Source organism: Alexandromys fortis, unplaced genomic scaffold (genome assembly GCF_014885135.2).
Source record: "Alexandromys fortis isolate MF-2015 unplaced genomic scaffold, M_Fortis_MF-2015_v1.1 scaffold_22, whole genome shotgun sequence".
Classification (NCBI taxonomy): domain Eukaryota; kingdom Metazoa; phylum Chordata; class Mammalia; order Rodentia; family Cricetidae; genus Alexandromys; species Alexandromys fortis.
In genome coordinates, this window is record NW_026067900.1 from 16,146,171 (window position 1) to 16,163,724 (window position 17,554).

Genomic DNA, 17,554 nt, shown 5'->3' on the forward strand with positions numbered 1-17,554 from the left:
TTTTAGGCTGGGGAGATGGCTTAGATTACAAGCATGAGAGCCTGGCTCCTAGAACCTACATTGAAAACTTCAGGTAAGGTGGTGCCTACTTGACGTCCCAGTCCTGGGGAAGTAGAGACAGGAAGAACCCTGGAGTTTGCTGTCCAGCCTTGCTTCACTGGTGAACTCCATGCCAATGATAGACAAAGGAGATGGACAGTACTTCTGATGATGGTAGCGTTGTTTGTCTTCCAGCTTCAAATGCTTGTACATACACAGGGACATGAACCCTGCACACACATGTGCATGCACACACACACAAAATGGAAAAAAGTACCAAATTAGTAGTTTCTAACTCATGAACAAGAAGAAAACCCAAACAGCAGTAATAAATTGGTAATATATTGGGAGACGAATTACTATTGTTCAGCAAAAGCCAGGAGTGAAAACTGTGTAAAGACAAGGACACAAGAACGCATATATTGGATATTTATTTATTTATTTAGATACAAGATTTCTCTGTGGAGCCCTGGCGGTCCTGGAACTCACTCTATAAAATGGGCTGACCTCAAACTCAGAGATCTGTCTCCCACGTGCTAGGATTAAAGGCATGTACCACCATCACTTGGCCACTGGATTTTGAAAAAAATACAAGTGTATTTCTTTATAGGAGTCTATCCAAAATTAAAAAAAAACTTACATAAAGTATAAATTGAGGGATGCACAAAAATAGAAAAGAAATGCAAGCTGGCCAAGCAGGGGACCAGGCTGCCAGGACTAAGGCAAATGGGAAGTTTTTACGTTGGTAAAAAAAAAAAAATCACATAGTAATGGTTAGGAGAGAGACACAGACCCCTCCACCTGGAAGCTCCCAGCACAGCTCTTAGAACTACTGTGTTTGCTCTCATGGCCATACTTTTGCTCCAGGTCATGAAGAGCCAAGCATTGCTGCACCATCCTGGACTGCACCCTGTGCCACACTCTTAGAACAACCTATGGGAAAAGAACATGGAGGTTCCTGCATGTCATCAAGTGGTAGCATTAGTGTCTGGGTTTGGAGGAAGCCCTTGCTACCCACACTACTTGAAAGGCCAGCAAAGTCATATGCTTCTGGCTCTGGCTTCAGTATATCTTCCTAGCACGCACTTCCCAGCTTGTTGCTCTACTCTCACTCCTTACAAATCCCGGGCCAGGGCACCTGCCCAGTCAAATATTCCACCCCTGACTAGTTAACATGGGTTAACAGGAGAAAGTCTGACTTATCTAGGAATCCAGATGGCATCTCCTAATCCAGTTTTGCATGCAGTGAAGGTGATATTTCATGCCAGTCTGATGTCTGAGTATCTTTCTCAAATGGTTTATGAGCTGAAAAGGACAGAACTATAAGTAACATTCTCCAGACTCTACAACGGGAGCCACTAACTTTAGTGAAAATACATTAAAGCAATGTATATGAAGAAATTGACGAAAGTCACATTCTGAAAGACGGACTTGCCAGATGTGATGGTGTGTGTCTTTGATCCCAGCACTCCAGAGGCAGAGGCAGGTGGATCCCTACGAGTTTGGGGCAGCCTGGCTTACATCAGCAGCTCTCAACCTGTGGGTCAGAACCCTTTTGATGGTTGAATGACACTTTCACAGGGAACACCTAAGACCATCGGAAAACGCAAATACTTATATTATGATTCATAACAGTAACAAAATTACAGCTATGTAAGTAGCAATGAAAGTGATTGTATGGTTGGTGTCACCACGGCATGAGGACCTGTAGAAAAGGGTCTCAGCACTAGGAAGGCTGAGAACCACTGGTTTATCTACTAAGTTTCGACCAGAGCTATGTACAAAGAGAACTGAATATGGAGGATTTGAACAAACAATAATTTAAATGACAATAACATTGAAATTTGTGCTCTACAAATAAAGCACATGTATTTATGGAAAACCTACAGCTTTTGGGGCTATGTTAAGTCTTAAAATGGAATCCCTATAAATTCCTCAAAATGACAATTCTGTCATATATATGACAGTTAAGTAAAATAGAAAATTAGCAACGCACAATAGCAGTGAGCTAAAAGTTAAAATTAATCAGAGTATCAAATAACTCTAACCCCCTAGACAAAGACAGACAAAGGTGGTTACACTGTATCCAATGCTTCTTGTATACCATCTCACATCCCCTTCTTCACCTGGCCCCGGCCACCTTCCCTGTGGCATGTCCTTCCATGTAGACTACAGTCTGTATCTGCAGGCAGCAGCCCACCTGAGTGGTGAGTTGGGCTCGGTGCTCATACATCCTCCATCTAGAAGAGTAAGAAAGCTAACACCTTCAACCAATTAGCATGGTGACCAGTGGACAGAATTCTTCCCTCTGTCAATTCCAAGAAACATTTAATACAGTCTTCAGAATATCCCCCATGACACCAAGAGCCATTTAATCCCATGAATATCAATTCACTAATGCACGGATGTTTCGGAGCTCTCTTTTTCCACTTATCCTCCACGGTGTCTCATCTCCACCTTCTGGAAGCCCTTCCATGAGGCCTTGTGTGGAGCTCACTTTTTCTATATCCCAGAAACATAAATTGTCAAGATAGTCCTAGAAAGCTGACCCTCTGCATTCTATCTAGAGCCTAATTCTGGGGTCAAAAGGCGATGAGGATTCTAGTGTGGGCAAGTGAACCTCCTCCAGCAACCGCAAGAGAACAGGGGCCACTGGCGCAGAAGGATGTCTTCTGAACGTGAAAGTATGTCACAGAAGAGCAGTGCCACTGCAGAGCCCGTGTCCAGACAGAACGCAACTGCTTCTACACCCTGACAGCATAGACATCCAAAATGAAAACGTTGGAAAGAGAAGAAAGTCACAGCCTCATCTACAAAGTTGAAAGTTGAAAGACATCACTTAAAATTGATGAACTAAGTGGCAGAAGCATAATAATATTCAATAGAACCAAGAATAAGAAAGATGATGCTGATCAAAACCTTTTGTTGGTGAAGAGCAAACAGGGAAAAGAATCATGACAATTGTTAACACCCTGGTTATAGAACTATATATGACTACCCAAAGGAAAGGGAATTAGACACTGAAAAAAAAAAAAAACCTTTCTTAACACCAAAAGGTACATATTTAGGCAAAGAAAATTCTACATAATGGAAAAATATTTTTTCAAACTGCTGACACAAGAACACATGAAATAGTAGTATAGAACAAAAGTCAAACTTATCTGAATAGCAATAAATGTCAAGTAATTTATACATTGAAAGTGATTTTGAGGCTGGATCACAAAACAAGGCTAAAAATAAATGAATGCAAATATACTTCATAATAAAAACAGGAGCAAGATCTTAATAGGAAAGGTGAAATTCAACCCTCAAAGCATAAATGATCCATAAAAATAAAGATGTTCTTAAAGCTAATGGCCCAATTCACAGTGAGGATGTAATTATAAATCTTTTCTGCATCAAATAACACTTCAGCATATTGAGTAAAGTAAATCTACAGTGGCTACAATAGAAATAGAAACATCTCTTATTAAAACAATCCACCACATTAGTTCTGAATGAATAAGTACATAATTGTCTTGCTAGCCACAAAAAAAGCACTTGAAAAACAACTGGACAAGTGCTCTTGGTTAAAATTCTTAAGTAAAATGAGAAAATATATATATATATATTTTTTAATGTGAAGAAAACTAAATTTACCTCAGACCCAAACCCAAAGTCAGAGCCACATTTAAGGAGAAAACAATGAGTGCATCCCTAAACTATGCATGATTCAGTTCTACGTAGCATTGTGTCAAGTTGCTGGAGGAAGACACTGATGAGATGCCAAGAGTAGCAAAGGTGATGATATATGGGAGTGAGGAGTCAGAAACCTCATTATCAAAATGTTTGTATACCCCCAAATCTCAAAAAAAATAATTTTTACATATACAAACAGTAGTCATATAAAAGATCCTATAGAAGAAGATGATTTATTTCAATTTATTTCAAACGAAAACAAAAATGGGCCTGGAAATATAGCTTAGTGGTAGAACACTCAGAATTTAAAAGACCCTGGAACTCAACCTCAGAAGCCCTTAGCACAAGCTTACCAAGAAATATGTAAGGACTACGCAAAAATAATCCAACAAAACCTTAAAACACTATTGAAGTTTATAGAACTAAACAGAGCACAGACCACAGTCTCAGATACACAGGGTAACACTACAGAAGTATCATCATGGTTTTAATAAAAATATCCCAGGAGCTGGAAAGATGGCTGAGCAGGTAAGAGCATTGGGTGCATCTTCCAGATGGGTTCCATTTGCAGCACCCACATGGTGGCTCACAACCCGTTGTAACTCAAGTTCCACAGGATCTGATACCCTCTTCTGGCCTCTATGGGCATTGCACACACGTGGTGCACAGACATAATATGAAGATAAAACACCCACACACGTGCACAAAAAAATTTAATTATAATTTAAAAATATCTCTAAAGTCTTTTTTTTTTTAAGCTAAACATTTTTTTCTAAGCCTGGGATGTAACTGAGCTTGATTGTCTGACTAGCATGTACAAGGGCCTGGCTTTTGAATACCAGCTGCGGAGGGCAATGCATAAATGTTCGCCTAGGTATACCACAATGCGCAAAACATGCTGTCTTTTATTTACTAAAGACAAAAATCCATATTGCCTCCATTTGCTTATGTTATGGAAGGATTCCTAGGAAATCAACAGGAAGACTTTGATTGTGGATAGGGGCATTTCTGACTCAGATTGGGGACTGTGGAGAAGAGCAAGAACTGACTGTGTCTTTCCATGTCCTCTTGACTTACACACCATAGACTACACTACCTTGGCAAACAGGGTTTTTTAAGAAGGTGAAATAGTGATGTCTGTGATGTTGACATGGGGAAGGGGATCATCAGAGAAGTTACAAAGCCAGGAAATAAACAGCCATGGACCCTCAGAACGGTTCTTCAGATGGACTGGCAGAACTAACGGTTGATATCATCTTATTTGTCTATTTGCCAATGGGTGGCTTCTGCAGTGGCTACAGGGAAACTATTTCAATTGTCTTCAATCTCATTTGTAAAATTTAACACAGGCAAGCAATTAGAAATCAAAGCCCTTTCAGAATAAAAAAAAAAGCCTTTTCTTCCTAAAAAAATCTTCAAAAAAATCAAGCTCCTCTCCTATTAATAGATGGGAAATGGGAGGGGGATGACTTCATTAACTATAATTCAGATACCTTTGAAACTTGGAGTAAAAATGAGAACCTCTTTGTAAGAAAACCCTTTCAAAGGTAGAAGCTAATGGGCAGAATGATCTCAGTGTCATTACAGCCCTGTTTCATTCAACTCACATGTTTTACACACTAGGCAACCTTGTGCCGATCCCCGAGTATAAACACCATCCGTGTGTAACAAAGCCCTAATCAACATCTCTGCTGTAGACTTGCCTTCTGTCTGCTGGTCTCATATGTCTGTATGCATGTTCAGCAACTCAACACACTTAAGAAAGAGCTAGAAGAAGCCAGGCATAGTGGCACATGATGTCAGCACAAAGAGTCAGGGGAAGAGGGTCAAGAGTTCAAGGCCAGCTTCAGCCACTTGAAAGATCTTGACTTAAAACAAAATGGACAAAAAAAAAAAAAAAAAAAAAAAAAAAAANAAAAAAAAAAAAAAAAAAAAAAAAAAAAAAAAAAAAAACAGAAAAAAGCAAACAAACAAACAAAAAAAAAAAACAGTGAATTAAAATGAAGCTACCTGTCATTTCCTCTCAAATCTATTCTTATAGGTCATGCAGCTGCCACTGCCACCTCCTCAGTTCCTGCAGGCTTCCCTCTCCCTCTCCCTCATTCGATTGATTACCGAAAGCTGTCGATGCTGTCTCATAAATAACTCCACGATTCATTTGTGGAGTGGATTCCCACGACTCTTTCATTACATCTTATCTGCAATTCCTGAGTTGTGCAATCCATCTTCTGCATTAGTATGGAACTGATGGCTCCAAAATGAAAATCGATGTCATAGTCACATTTAAAATTCCTCCTACGGCTTCTAGCAATCGCATTATATACAATAGAATCCCTGAAAGCACTTGTTAAACGAATAAACACATTAACAGATGCATCATAGGAAAGGACTAGACACAGACACTGACATTTTCATATTAATTAGCCATAAAATAATTGCTAGAACACCACTCAAATTAAATTATTTGCCAGCCCTTAACCTCAAAATAAAATAAAATAAAATAAAATAAAATAAAATAAAATAAAATAAAAACTGGTCATATGAAATCAATTACAATAGAAGAATTTCTACTTTTCAAGATTCTTGATTTTATTTTACTAAATCAGCCAGGGACCATGACTGCAATTTGTTTGAAATTTTGGAATCAAATACAACAGTAAATAATAACAATCATAATAACCGCAGTGGGATTTCTGCAGCGCTACCCACACAATGGAGATAGAGTCTCCCGGTGGTTATTTAAATTCAGGATTCTTTCAGCTTCAAATCCATGGACACTGAGCTCTCCCTAAAATAGACGACTAATTCTCAGCCGCTAAATTATTATTCCAAACACAGTCTTTGTGCGCATACCTAAATACATCTCTGTGATGCTGAAAGCACTCGGAGTTGGGTAGCACTCATCTTGCTGTAAATTCAAATGCAACCTGACCTGTATTTCTATGAATGATAAAAATGCTACTTGGGCAATCTAGCTCGTGCAGTTAATCAAGAGAATTGTGTCTTTAAGAGTATCCTAGCAACATGCCTGCAGCTAAGAAACACCCAACTGACACAGCTCATGGATTTAATTATGCCACTGGACTCCATCAAACTTTCTAGTTAATCAAAAGGATACTTAAAAACAGAAACAGAAATTAAGCTACATCCGAAATGAGAATGGCTGGGGAAGAGGAGAAGGAGGAGAACAGCAAGAGTCAACAAGGTCACCAGAACGTGTTTCTGAGCAGACAGAACAGCAAGAGAAGGGAACAAAGTTCCGAGTCTGGTGATGGGACCAGAACTAATGTGTCAATTACTAAAGAGACTGCTAGTCCCCAGGCAAAAATTGTACTGGGGTAATCACAGTTTAGAAATACGTTCCAAACTTGGAACTGTATTACAGTTTCACTGGCCTGCCCAATATACATTTTCTGGAGCCTGTGACGGGAGAAAAACCTTGGGACACGTCAGAAATCACCAGGAGGAATCATTGCCACTATTGCCACACCTCATCTCTGTTGTCAGTGGTTTGTTTAACACAGCTCCATATTTGGTACAATAACAAATCCCATGTAAACATATTTCAGAAAAACAGTTCTGTTGAAAATGAAATGGTTTGTTTGTTTGGTTTTGTAGTAAGCTAGGATGCCAATGAAAGACATGGAGATTTGCATTGCAAACAAAATCTTAACTCATAAAAACCTAATGGACATTGGCATAAATAACACACATATTATTCCCAGGTACTGAAGAATGCATAAGAATTCAAATACTTAGTTCTGTTTTATTTTTACTTAAACTACCTCCTGCATGCAAACTAATCCTCTAGATAACTTTAGTATGTAAGACTCATTCACAAGTTTATAGGTGGATCATTAAACACACGTACACACACACACACACACACACACACACACACACACACCAGCTTTCTAAGCTTTCAAAAATCTTAAAATTTTAAGAGACCAGTTACTAAAGTAATTGTATGTTCACACAGAATGTCAAACTTAAGTCACTGATTAGCCCTTTTTGAGAGAATACTATACATTTTCAAGTTTTTTTTCTGGAAATCTGGGGATCATTGCCACGCACTGTGGCCCCCGTCTGCACTCTCTATGCTAGAATCCAGTTCGAGCTTTGGGCAAGGGGCTGGAGGTTGAGGAAACACAAACAGACCGACACACGGACCTCTAATCGCTGGTACAAAAGCCCGTCTTTAATAGCACCATGGAGGCTTAAATACCCTGCAGTCAATGTCCAACAGGTGAAAATCCCATCCTCTAATCTTCTAGGCTAGGCACAGCTTCTAGTAACTTCAATTAGAAGGCTCTAGACAGGGAAGAGCAGCTGAAGGCCAGGACTCAATTTGGTCCCAACAGATCATAGGATATAAGAGAAATGTCATATGAACTGCCCAGTTGTTCTGATATTGGATGTTTTAATAAAACTCCTTTCCTTCCTTCCTTCCTTCCTTCCTTCCTTCCTTCCTTCCTTCCTTCCTTCCTTCCTTCCTTCTTATCTCTCTCTCTCTCTCTCTCTCTCTCTCTCTCTCTCTCTCTCTCTCTCTCTCTTCTTTCTTTCTTCTTTCCTTTATTTAACTAGTTTAAATTTCCTTACCCACTAGCCAGAAGACTGACAGTAACAGACCACAACTAGCTGAAGCCATTACAAAGATAACAACTTCTGGGCTGGGGAGATAGATCAGCAGGTAAAACCCTTGCTATACACACCTGGTGATCTGAGTTTGGATCCCTAGAACCCACATAAAGTCTGGATGCAGCAATGTGAGTGTCTGTGATCTTGGGGTAGAGAACCCGAAAAAAGGGACTCTCCAGAAGCTACCAGGTCAGATAGCGTGGCTAACCTCAGCAAAGAGACTATGTCTCAAAAGCCAGGACCATTACCCTAAGTATATTAGCATGGGTGTGTCCTTATCTACACCCATGAACGTCTCCTTCACACACACACACCACAAATTTAAGATAGTTTATTTCTAGGGAACATGTAAGCAGAGATTGTTCTTTTGTTCCTGGCCACCCAGATCCAAATAATCACACAGAACCTATATTAATTTCAATACTGCTTGGCCTACTAGCTCAGGCTTATTAAGTAACTCTTACATCTTAAGTTAACCCATTTCTACTAATCTATGTATCACTATGAGATTGTGGCCTACTGGTAAGTTTCTGGTGGTATTCTTCTCCTTTGGCAGCTACATGTTGTCTCCCTGACTTTGCCTTTTCTTTCTCTCTATCCCTTCCAGTCTGGCTATATTCTGTCCTGTCATAGACCAAAGCATCTTTTTTCATTAACCAATAAAAGCGACACATAAAGAGAAGGATATCCCACATCAGGAACATGTAGTATGAGGTACCGACTCCACATCTCCCTTTGTACACTGAGATTACCAGCTTCAAGCACTAGATTGGAGTCTGCAACACACTATGGTCATTCCTGTGCATAAAACACCTCCTTTCCCTTTGCTTTCCTTAAAAAGGGGTTCTCAAACTCCAGTAGTATCAGGATGCCCTGGAGTACTCATATAATCCAGATGAACTCCGAGGTTATCTCTACACAGTGGGTTTGTAACAGGTATCTTCACTAGTTTCCAAGAGCTGCAGTGGTTCTGGGGGAGTGGGGCATACTTTGAAAATTACTGCCTTCAAGTACTTCAAGTATAAAGCAGATGAATTTAAATGACACTCAGTTTGTCCAAGAGGTAAACAATGGTCCTGTCATAGGAAATGATGTCCTACCTAGGATGAGGGATGCACTGTGCCTACAATAAACTAGACTTGAGGCTCATGGACCTCACTGTTCTACACAAATGCCCTGGTCACTGTTTTCCTGGCCAGTGCTTTTTGGATCTATTAATTCTACATATGAGGGTTTGAACTCATTATTTGAAGGAGTCATGTCCCACTACCACCACCATGACCAGCAACAACTGCTTAGGAGAGTAAATATTATCCATATCATATAGATTAGAGGCTCATAATGTAGTTAAGATTTTTTAGAAGAAATTATAAAGAAGGAAAAAATGTTTCTAGACAAAGCCGCATCCATGCTTGTATATGAGCTTGTATATGATTCCCTATATCAGGGTAAAAATTGGACATTAACAACATCCTGTTACACGGATTATATGAAAAACGTGCCTAGCCAGAATCAACCGGTGAAGACACACAGTTCTCCTCAGCCCTGGAATTCAGGGAATCCCAAACACTGCTGGCTGGCTGGCTTTCTCTATAACCTTTGTCCTCTGAGAGCATACAGAGTCTTGGTTCCAGGTTTCTCCATGAGTTCAACAGTAAAGCAAAGCTCTGTGCAAACTTGCTTTTGACTGGCTGCTGCTTCACAGAAACAGCAAATGTGCTCTGTAGAGAACTGCAGCCTCTGCATGCATCATGGAAGAGGAGAGTCATTGCAGCTGAAGATGGCCACGAACACATCTAGCTTCTTAAATGTCCATAATGACACATCTCTACTGCTTAAAAATATTTGGAGGGAGATATTTTTGTTTGTGTCTGAGTGTAGTGCGTGCATTCATTCATGTTACTGTGTACTTACATGTGCATGTGTGTGTGTGCATGTGTGTGTGTGTGTAAGCCAGAGGTTGACATAAAGTGGCTTCCTTGACCATTCTCAGACTTAACTCCTGAAGCAAGGTTTTTGTCTGAACCTGAGCTCATCCATTTGATTTGGCTCACCTAGCAAGCTTGCCCCAGTGGTCCCTTCTCCCCACCTCCTGAGCACAGAGGTGACAGACAGACAACCACTTTGCTTTATCTGTTTAGACATCTCCCCAGCCCAAAGCAGACAACACTACCCTTCTTAGGATAATGCTTTATCCTATTATTTTCTTAAAAATGTACTACTTCAGATTCCTGTAACATATAAACCCATGATCAGTCCCATTTCACATATGAGGGGCTTAAAAGACAGATTATTTAATGAAAATTATAATTTGTAAGCACTCAAGTCTAACCTATTTCCTGACCTCAAAGGCAAATGTTTTTCTCTCCTGTTTTGACTTCTAATTTTTATTTTGTGTTAGGAACAGGATGAATATATTCATGTATATAGAGGTACACATCAGAAATAAACCATTAAAATTTTCAAATAAAAAGGTTTTTTATTCTTGAAGAATGTAATACACACATATAAGGTATTTTGATCACATTCGTCCTTCCACTCCCTCCCAACTCTTCTCAGATCCACCTCCTCCCAACTTCATTTCTAGAAAATGTTAACTCCAGTCCATATACTCATGGGTGTTGGGTTATGCCAACCACTGGATCAGACTCAACCTACCAGAGGCCACACTGTTAAAAAGAAACAAGCAAGCACGCAAACAAGTAACTCTCTCCCCAGCTGCCACCCACTGTCTAAACTTCCTTCATCAGTGGAAGCATGCCTTCCCATTCATGCAAACCTGACATTTTCTGACCAGAGCAAGTACAGGGAGTCCACCCCTCCCTGCCAGAGTAACCAGCACAGAGGGTGGGCATATCGTGGCATAACATGGGCCAGTGACACTTCCGCCTGTTCGTAGGAGATTTAGGGAGATAGTGCCAACTTGGAGCGATCATGAAAGCTTGAAGCTCCCAACTCAATATTCTTACTGAAAGATTACCAGAGAACAAGAGACAGCAAAAGCAATCGATTTTGTGTAAGCTATTTGTGTAGAGTACAGACACACTGGTGCACAACTGGATTTTTTGTTTGTTTGGTTTGGTTTGGTTTCTTATGTTGTGAGTATTGAGTGCAATATTCCACCTTTGAAATCTGGGTATATGTTATAACATGTGTTATATTTTCCTTGATTCTAGAAAAGGGAGCAATGATTGATAAAGTACCAGCTTCTCAGGAAAAAGTTCTTGGGGGAAATAACAAGGCAAAGGCAACAAAAGCAGTAACCACCATCTCTGGCATTTAAAAAAACATGCTCATCTTACCAATAGCAATCTACAGATTCAATAAAATGCCCAGAAAAATTCTTCACAGACCTCAAAAGAACAATACTGAATTTCATATTGAAAAGCAAAAAACCCAGGATAGCCAAAACAATCCTGTACAATAAAAGAACTTCTGGACATCACAGTACCTGACTTCAAACTCTACTATAGAGCTACAGTACTGAAAACAGCCTGATATTGGCATAAAAACAGACAGAAGGACCAATGGAAATGAATCAAAGACCCAGATATCAATACACATACCTACAAACACCTGATTTTTGACAAAGAAGTAAAAAATATAAAATAGAAGAAAGCATATTCAGCAAATGGTATCAACATCTAGAAGAATGAAAATAGATCCATTTCTATCACCATGCACAAAACTCAAGTCCAAATGGGTCAAAGACCTCAACATGAAGTCAACCACACTGAACCTCATAGAAGAGAAAGTAGGAAGTACACTTGAACGCATTGGCACAGGAGACCAATTCCTAAATGTAACCCCAATAGCATAGACATTGAGAGAAATAACTAATAAATGGAACCTCCTGAAACGGAAAAGCTTCTGTAAAGCAAAGGACATGGTCAACAAGACAAAATGTCAGCCTACAGAATGGGAAAAGATCTTCACCAACCCCACATCGGACAGAAGTCTGATCTCCAAAATATACAAAGAACTTAAGAAACTGGTCATCAAAAGAACAAATGATCCAATAAAAAAAATAGAGCACAGATCTAAACAAAGAACTCTCAACAGAGGAATCTAAAGTGGATGAAAGACACTTAAGGAAATGTTCAATAGCCTTAGTCATCAGAGAAATGCAAATCAAAACAACTCTGAGATTCCATCTTACACCTGTAAGGATGGCCAAGATCAAAAACACTGATGACAACTTATGCAGGAAAGGTTGTGGGGTAGAGGGAACATTCCTGCATTGCTGGTGGGAATGCAAGCTTGTACAACCCCTTTGGATGTCAGTGTGGCGATTTCTCAGAAAATTAGGAAACAACCTTCCTCAAGACCCAGTTATACCACTTTTGGGTATATATCCAAAGGATGCTCAATCATGCCACAAAGACATGTGCTTGACTATGTTCATAGCAGCATTGTTTGTCATAGTATGAAACTGTAAACAACTTAACTGCCCATCGACCAAAACATAGATAAGGAAAATGTGGTACATTTATACAATGGAGTACTACACAGCAGAAAAAATGATATCTTGAAATTAACAGGCAAATGAATGGATCTAGAAAACATAATTTTGAGTGAGGTAACATGGACCCAGAAAGATAATTATTACATATACTCACTCACAAGTGGTTTATAAACATAAAGTAAAGGAAACCAGACCACAAATTATAATCCCAGGAAACCTAGACAAAATGAGGACTCTAAGAGAGACATACATAGATCTAATCTACATGGGAAGTAGAAAAAGACAAGATCTCCTGAGTAAATTGGGAGCATGGGGACCTTGGGGGAGGATTAAAGAAGAGAGGAGAGGTAGGGAGGGGAGCAGAGAAAAAGGTAGAGCTTAATAAAAATTAAAAAAAAAATGAATGGCTAAGATCAAAAACACTGATGACAACTTATGCTGGAGAGGATGTGGGGTAAAGGGAACACTCCTGCATTGCTGCTGGTGGGAATATGCAAACTTCAATTATTCCATGAAACTCATAATTAGCTATGATAACAAGAGCTGTTTATCAAGCGCTGATAATGTGACGGGCACTTGGCAGAGCATCAGCTCCAGGATTTTACTCACCTGTACCCATCACAAGGACCACGGGAGACCACTAGGAGCTGAGGAAGCCACAGCACACCACATGAGGAGCCAGATAAGGGCAGTGTCTGTGGGTGAGTCTCTACCCACCTAATACAGGCAGGGCACCCTCAATGAGGCGAGCACTTTTGATTCTTTTTTAGACGGACTTTAATGCGAGAAGGTACGCACCGTGAAGCTGAGACAAAGGTTCCACAGGTATTCTCTGTTGCCAAGTTACGGTGACTCGCGTCATCACTAGGATGCAAATTTCCTTTCCCTGTGTCCTGGCCAGCCAGGGACACCAGTTTAGAAAACGAAATGAAGATGATCAGGAAGCACCGGGTCAGCCAGGAAAGAGGCCCGTGTTTACGATTCAGTTTAACCCTCCCTGCCTGCACGCCTCTGTATTACCATGTGAAATGTGTGTCATTGCAACAGCTATTAAGTTGGAAATAATTAATTGGAACTACAATTATCTGATGAGACTGGAACACTGTCTATCCTGAATTAGTTCAAATTCTGGGCTTCCACCAAAACCGCTAAACAACGGAACAGGCGGATGAGGGGTCCCAATCCTGTTTCCACTGAATACCTCCTAACTATAAAAGGTCGTTCAAATAAAGAGTCATGGAGTGTTTTAAATGTTTATTAGTAAGAGTTCTGAGTACAAAGAAATTTAACCTGACATTTAGAAAAAACTGATTGGCTCACTAAGCTCCGCACATTTTAATATCCAGTTCTAACACTAAACATCAGAATGCTTTTAAACTTTTAACTTAATTTGTCTTAATTTTAATAATCCTTGGCTCATTGGGTTAAATAGACTTTCAGGACATAAATCTAATTAAAGTAATGAATAAAATTTTTCTGAAAAAGTTTTTTTAAAAACTATAAAATTAGAATTCTTCAGTAGAAAACTTACAGCTACAAACAAAATTAACATTACATAATGTTTGATCAAGAACTGTATCACAAATAACACGTTTACATATATTACAGTGATTTGCAATATAGCAAATGCTTACTCACAGAAGATCTAAAATCCTCCTTGAGAGAAGCTTTAACATACTATGTAGTACTTTAAGGAGAGTCTGTTCCCAATGAATGACGAGAAGCTGGTCCAGGAGGTGACAGGCAGTGCAGCCGGGAATGAGAGGCCTAACCAGGTAAAGACTTACCAAATACCAAGCAGTATTCCCAAATCAGCATTGAGAAGAACCCCAGATACCATGGGAACTCCCGCCCCTAGTCAGCATGAATGCCTGGACGACCATACGACCCACACCATGAACAAATGGTCACACTGCTCCGTCGCTCCGTTACACACAGTGTTTCTCCTTGGCTGATCTAGCACTGCGGCAGCAGAGCAGGCCTGCTCAGCATCCGCCTCTGCATCTGTCCTGAACTGAGGGTAAGGAAACCACGCCTTTCTACAGAAGATTATCGCGTCCACTCTGCGTGGCAGGTGCCCTGATGCTAAACACTTCTACCCACGGTAGCATCAACATCAGTCCTGTATAAACCCAATACTATCACACTTCTGTCGGCTGAGTTTGAGGACAAGTTCAAATCTTAAAATTATTTATTAAAATTTCCCAAACCAGGACTCTGGAAACATAATTAAACTGGAAACCATTCTGTGTTGTACTGACATTTCTTCTCCTTCCTGTGTTTGCTAGGGAATCTGCCAGCAGCCACCAGAGTTCGAGTGTACAAAAGGAGAGGAGTAACACAGTGCCTAAGCCTCCTGGAGCCACACAGGGCACCGCGCAGGGCAAAAAATGCCTTCCGTGACCCACTTAAGTGGCCAGCCGAGCAGCACTGAGTGTTTTGGGCTCCCCAGTAAATACCCCAAATTCCAGAGCAAGTCCCAAGGTTGTTGCCACCACCACTCGCGAGTAGCTTGGCTTTGTCACCTCAAACTAGGGTACAGCTTCCAAGTCCCATTGCTCTTTGCTAACTGGGGTCTTCACTGGAGACCCTTAATTTCCATTTAGCCATCAATGGGAAGACAATACTTAGGCTCAGCGAGATTCGATCAAAAATCAACAGAGGTAAAAGTAGGAAATGAGAAAGATTCTAGTGAAGTAAAACTTCCCACAGGGCCAGCTCAGTAAGTGAGACCAGTTGTAAAAACAGAAAAAAAAGGAAGCAGCAACTCTCCTTTCAGTTCATTTCAAAACAAAAACAGCATTCTTAGCAACATGGTCACGTGGTATGGCGCTATTCATTCAAGTGTGCCGTATTTGGTTGCTAAGACCTACTCCCTAGTAAGTCTATTTTACCATTAGAAATTTAAGTTTTTATAATAAATACTGTATTAAAATACTTTAATATTTACAATTTAAAAAATATATACACATATACTCTGTGCGCTCCAGTCAGTCATCTGAGTGTGACCTCTTCAATGTCCTCGTCAACAGAGTCAACAGCTGTGACTGTTGGCTTATTGCTTGTATGCTTCAGCCGCTGTCTGTTGGGATTAAAACTTCTTCCTTCACTGAGGAAAAAGTCTTCATCTTCATCACCAGGCTCCTGAACTCTGCTGCTTTTGTCCCCAGAGGGGAAATTAAGAGGGTCCAAGTCTTCTCTGCTGGCAGCCAGAAAATGTGTCTCACCACTCTTGGAAGAAACGGTGGTGCTGCTGGTGCTGGGGCCAAACAGCTCCTCCATTAGGTTCGCTTTTTTCTCCCTTCTCAAAATTAAATCTACACTGTTTTTACCTAGGCTTTCTAAACTGTTATTTTGAAAATCTAAAAGGTTACTTTTTTGGCTAAGTGGATTTGACTTCCCTGACATTTTTGCAAATGAAGGCACATAGCCACCAAATGCAAACTCATCTGGAGGGGCTGGACTTCGAATTAGTCCTGGACTCCGAATCGGTCCTGGACTCCGGCCTTCTCCTCTGGGAGTTAAAAAACTCATGTCTGACAAGTGATGTCCATTGAATGATCTGTCTGAAGACTCAGAGAATGTGTATGATTTGGGGCTTCTGTCTGGAGAATGCAATTTTGATTCAAAATTAGGTAGCAATGGCAAAGGGGGCCGGTTGAGGTTCTGAGGTTCTTGGAGTTCTCTGTTGATCTCGTTCAGTTTGGCAAGAAGCATTTCTGTCTTTAGTCTTTCTGCCTCGTCTTCAAGTTTATCAGCATTCTGAATTTGATACATTTCTCCTTGAAACCTTCCAGTCTCCAGCACTGGCTTCTCTGCTTTTCCTAGTAAAGATGTCTTACCTTTCATTTTATCAAATTCTTCTCTTTCCCATTCTGTATAAAATAAAATTTAAAGACAGGAATTTTATAGCAGTTAGTATTTCTAAATAGGAGAACTTGGCTACCATCTTTTGCAAACGTCTTTTAATCTACATTTGGCATGCTAAGATAGGAGAATGGACATCATAATATTTTGTTTCTACACTTGGCATTCTGGATTCAGAAGTAGTTCACATGGATTGGACCCTGACCTTCAGTGTGGCAGTAGGAAGGTTCTCTATGCAGGAATGTACAACTCATGGTGTGCGGGAGACAGGAAGAGCAAGGAGCTCAAACATAAATACTTGGCTGTCCTGAGAAAGCAGCCCTTACACAGAACTCAGAACTGCACTAGCTCAAATCAAGAGAAAATTTCAGTTACATCTCAGAAGAAGAATATTCTATTTTTTAAAAAAGGTATGTAACTATCAAAAATATTAATTGCACAGCCTAAAAAAACATAAGCAAAAATACTTCACAGTAAACATGACCCTAGAGGTGAGAACTAAGCACAATTTATGATCAAGTTCTGAGGGAAGAAGATGCCTCAAGGAACAATCTCGTGTCTACCAATGAAATCGCAGTATGACCACAGACTAGCTACAGGTGTCAGAGTTAAAGCTCCCGAAGCGTGGGGAGGATGCCAGAGAGCTTTGAGGCAAGGTCTGTGCCTGCAGGACATACATGCCATGTTCTTAAGGTACAGACATGAGGTGCGGAATTCATTTGAAAAACTTTGTTTTCTTCAGGCCATTCTTGGCAGTTTTCTATAATTTTTAAATCATTTTCAAGTGAAAGAATTAAAAGTATAAAAATATCATGATTTCAGTAAAGGGCGTACATTTTGATATCAGATCACCCATATGGAACAGGG

General features: G+C 40.1%; 1 protein-coding gene across 6 annotated transcripts in view; it reads right to left on the bottom strand.

Annotated features, from left to right (window-relative positions):
- Positions 1–12,163: 12,163 nt before the first annotated feature.
- Lca5 (lebercilin LCA5) overlaps positions 12,164–17,554 on the bottom strand; it is a 47,799-nt gene continuing 42,408 nt past the window's right edge. For all 6 annotated transcript variants that reach the window (XM_050127193.1, XM_050127164.1, XM_050127173.1 and 3 more), the window contains one exon: positions 12,164–16,695. In XM_050127193.1, coding sequence (XP_049983150.1) covers positions 15,815–16,695 — 881 coding nt within the window. In that variant the 3' untranslated portion in view covers positions 12,164–15,814. The remainder of the gene's footprint in view (positions 16,696–17,554) is intronic.